Raw genomic sequence first — 4,111 nt, 5'->3', positions numbered from 1 at the left:
TCACAAAAGCTACTACTTGAAAAAGTCAAGGACTTCTCCAAAGATCAAGCCATCATTTAAGAAGTATTGGTGATATTTTAGCTTTTGTATATATATTAGCTGGTTCCTACAGTAATTTTCTTGTAATTCTATGTGTACTTCCAAGAACTTCTAATAGTGTATTTATCTAAAATACCTATCAAGCATCCAAGGCCAAACGAAACCACATCTGTCTCCTTGGTCAGGCACATAGCTTTATTTCTTGTGCAATTTAGGGTGAAACCTTCCTTCCTTGAAGCCTTACTAATAGACTCCTAATTTCTTAACTAATCGCTTCTAGGAATGTAGATTGAGCACATAAATTTCCTTCTTGACTAACCAATCATTAACACTCATTTGGGTTGTAAAAGAAAGCCTAAAAGCCACTGCCTGAGGAAAATTCTTACCTGTCTTTATGACCCTGTAAGAATTCAAGACTGGTGACCTTGCTGCTCTGCCATAGAATTGGTATAGCTTGGGTTTATAAGTGAACACCTCAGAGACAGGAAACTGAGGTATAAGGAGAATGAAGAGATAATACTGAAGATTTGGCAGGAGAGGATTTTTGGCTAGAGAAGTGGAGGTCAGGATGGAAGATGAGGAAGAGCCAGATAGGTAAGAATGAGATGAGAAGGACCTAGATGAGGCAGAACTAAGATGAGAGAATTAAGATAGAACTTAAAAGGGACAGGAGATATAGGCAGAGACAAATCAGTATAGCTGTGTAGATAGGATTTTATCTCAGAAGAATAAAGCAGATGGACAAAGAGCTTGGTGTACTTAGATTCATTTCCTGAAAATAAATCTCACTGTTTGTAGTTTCTCTTCTGAGCCCCCAGTAAGTATATTATTAAGGCTGGTCCTTTAATAATATACAAGATTTTGCTGATTCTTTGCTTTGTTTTCTAAATTTTATTTCATTAATTTTATCCCTGACTTTCATGGACTATTCCAATCTACTCTTTTTTGGATATTTTCTATTCTTGTTTTAGCAAGGCCTTCTGGTACATCATTAATTGTTAATATAAAATCTCTCTATTTTTTATGTAGTCACTTAGTCCTATAAAATTTTCTTTTTGGAGTGCCACCATTGTATTTCATATATTTGATATGGTATTTTAATTTTCATTCAATTCCAGCAATGTTTTACTTTGGCTCGGTAGGTTATAGGCACTGTGGGAGAATCCAATACTGTCATTTTCCTAAATGGACATACTATTAAAATGATTCTTAATGACTTCTCACAGTACTCATACACCAAAGCATATCTCAAACATCATTGAGAAATGTCTTCTCCTAGTAGATGGAAATTAACCCAGAGACTTTCAGTTGGTAAAAATGCATAGAATAAGAGATATTAGAGATCTTACCTACAAATAGAATGCAGATATAACATCTCTATTCCCAAGGCTCAGGAATATTCATGGAAGTGATGTATAACTTCAAAGAAACTGTGTTTTTATAGAAATAACACAGCAGTTGCACATATGAACTCACAATAGTTGTGACAGCTTACACAAGACTTGTACAAGGTCAAGATATATGAAATCCTTAGAACAGAGTGGGGAATGTGCACAGAAAGTCTCATCACTACATGAGGAGTTAGTTTTCTTTAATAATGTGATCCATGATAGATAGATAGTGTATGCCAGAGCAAGCCTCATTCCTAAGATTAATTTAGTATTCTAGATCCTTATGATATAGATGTAATTATTCAAATTTGATGAGTGGACAATTTGTTTGAACTGAATGATTACTGAAATTTAGACAGCTAAAGTTTGTTGTATGCAACTATGGTCCATTCTTGCCTGGTGAAATGTTGATCTTAGACTCTTCATATATAGAGACAAGTTTTCAATGATAAAATGATGAAAAATATTGGGTTGGACATACTTCTACTATTACCTTCTATACTAGCAACACATTTCAATTAATACACTTCTAAAATTGGCATCTAAATGTATCTGGTTATCTGATATTAGACTAACCAGGATTTATTTCAGTAAATTAGTAAGTTAACTATTTAGTAATTTTATTTGAGTAAATTTCTACATTTTCCTACATAGAATTTTCTTTTTCCAAATATGACATTGTAACATCCCTGAAAAATGTAAGAGAAAGATCATGGAATTCATGGACTCAGAAATCTTTTCATAATATTAGTAATTATGACATGATGATTGACACTACATGTGTGTATTGACTTCTTTCTCAAACTTGATTGCATGGCTTTTGATATATGTTTTTATGTAATCTCCTATATCTATTTGCTAAGTAATTGGAGTTTCAAAGTCATATGAAGCCAGGTGTGATGGCACATGCACATCTGTAATCCCAACATTAAGGCAAAAGAATCATGAGTTTAAAGTCAAACTTGAATATAGAATAAAAATATGTGTGGATATGTGCTTGTGTGTGTATGTGTGCATGTATATAAGAGATAGAGATCAAAATGAGTTTTAATCACACCCATCAGTAAATAAAATAGCTGATGCTCAAAGAAACAATTTTGTCATATTTATATATCACTGCATATGTATCTAGCTTGGAGGAAAAAATTTGATATTTCTATGACAAAATTTGACCTTTAATATTAGACATTCCGTCTCTGCAGTGAAGATTCTCATGATGCAGTGGAACAATTGGACCTTCAACTCTGACTTCATTCTGCTGGGAATTTTTAATCACAGCCCTCTTCATATTTTTTTCTTTTCCCTCATCCTGGGAATCTTCTTCATGGCCCTCTTGGGGAATTCTACCATGGTGCTTCTCATCTACCTTGATGCCCAACTCCACACCCCCATGTACATCCTTCTCAGCCAACTTTCCCTCATGGATCTCATGCTCATCTGTACCACAGTGCCCCAAATGGCCTTCAACTTCCTCTCTGGCAACAAGTCCATCTCCATGGCTGGCTGTGGAAGCCAGATATTTTTCTATGTCTCTCTACTTGGAGCTGAGTGTTTTCTGTTGGCCTCAATGGCCTATGACCGTTATGTGGCTATTTGCCACCCATTAAGGTATTCTGTTCTTATGAGTCATAAAATCTGTGGTCTCATGGCTGCCTCTTCATGGGTTCTTGGCTCCCTTGATGGCATAATAGAAGTTGCAGCTGCATTATCTTTCTCATATTGTAGTACCAGAGAAATACCTCACTTTTTCTGTGATGTTCCAGCCCTGCTCACTCTTTCATGTAGTGATACCTTGACATTTGAAAAGATAATATTTTTCTGCTGTGTAATTATGCTTATCTTTCCTGTAGCAATCATTATTGCCTCCTACACTCGTGTCATTCTGGCTGTCATTCATATGGGCTCTACTGAGAGTCGCCACAAAGCTTTTGCGACCTGTTCCTCTCACCTTGTGGTGGTGGGAATGTACTATGGGGCAGCCATGTTCATATATATGAGGCCCTCTTCTGGGCGCTCTCCCAATCAGGACAAAATGGTGTCAGCTTTCTACACTATCCTTACTCCTATGTTGAACCCCCTCATTTACAGCCTCCGCAACAGAGAAGTGGCCAGAGCATTCATGAAAGTATTAGGGATGAATAAGGCTGCAACATGAGTTAGCTGATTGTTGTGCTCTATTTCTAGCCATGCTTTAAGTAGTTGAGCATAATGACTGAAGAAGGAGTGCCATTAATTCAAGTCCAACATGAGGAGCATATTGAGTTCAAAACTTGTCTTGGCCAGATTGCAAAGCATATCTCAAAAAGCATATTTTATGTGAAAATTTATTGGATGAAGCAATACATTCTAAAAACTAATATTTTATCATTATAGATTTATAGCAACCACACAAAATTAAAGCCATGATAAAAGTTGAAATTCTTATTTATTCAAATGTGTCAGTTATTTTTGTGGCCATTTAAATATATTGTTATCAGTAACAACATTTAACAAATAAGAAATATTCTTCATTCACAGTGCTCATATAGAAAAAGCTTTACTGGTTTCTTCTATTGAGTCCAGCCTACTTTGAACTTACAATTATGCTAAAATGGAGCTATTAATTTTCTACTCAATCATATATAATATATTACATATATGAATATATTATGCATATAATATTATATATGACTAGTATATAT

General features: G+C 35.0%; 1 protein-coding gene across 1 annotated transcript; it reads left to right on the top strand.

Annotated features, from left to right (window-relative positions):
- Window positions 1-2,643: 2,643 nt before the first annotated feature.
- Window positions 2,644-3,585, top strand: LOC118594305 (olfactory receptor 2M3-like). The gene has a single exon (XM_036204160.1). It carries the CDS (start codon window positions 2,644-2,646, stop codon window positions 3,583-3,585), a length of 942 nt encoding a protein of 313 aa, XP_036060053.1.
- The last annotated feature ends 526 nt before the right edge of the window (window positions 3,586-4,111 follow it).

The sequence above is a fragment of the Onychomys torridus genome, chromosome 12, assembly GCF_903995425.1.
Source record: "Onychomys torridus chromosome 12, mOncTor1.1, whole genome shotgun sequence".
NCBI classification, from domain to species: domain Eukaryota; kingdom Metazoa; phylum Chordata; class Mammalia; order Rodentia; family Cricetidae; genus Onychomys; species Onychomys torridus.
Note: the sequence above shows the minus strand (reverse complement) of the source record. Positions and strands in the feature narration are given on the sequence as shown.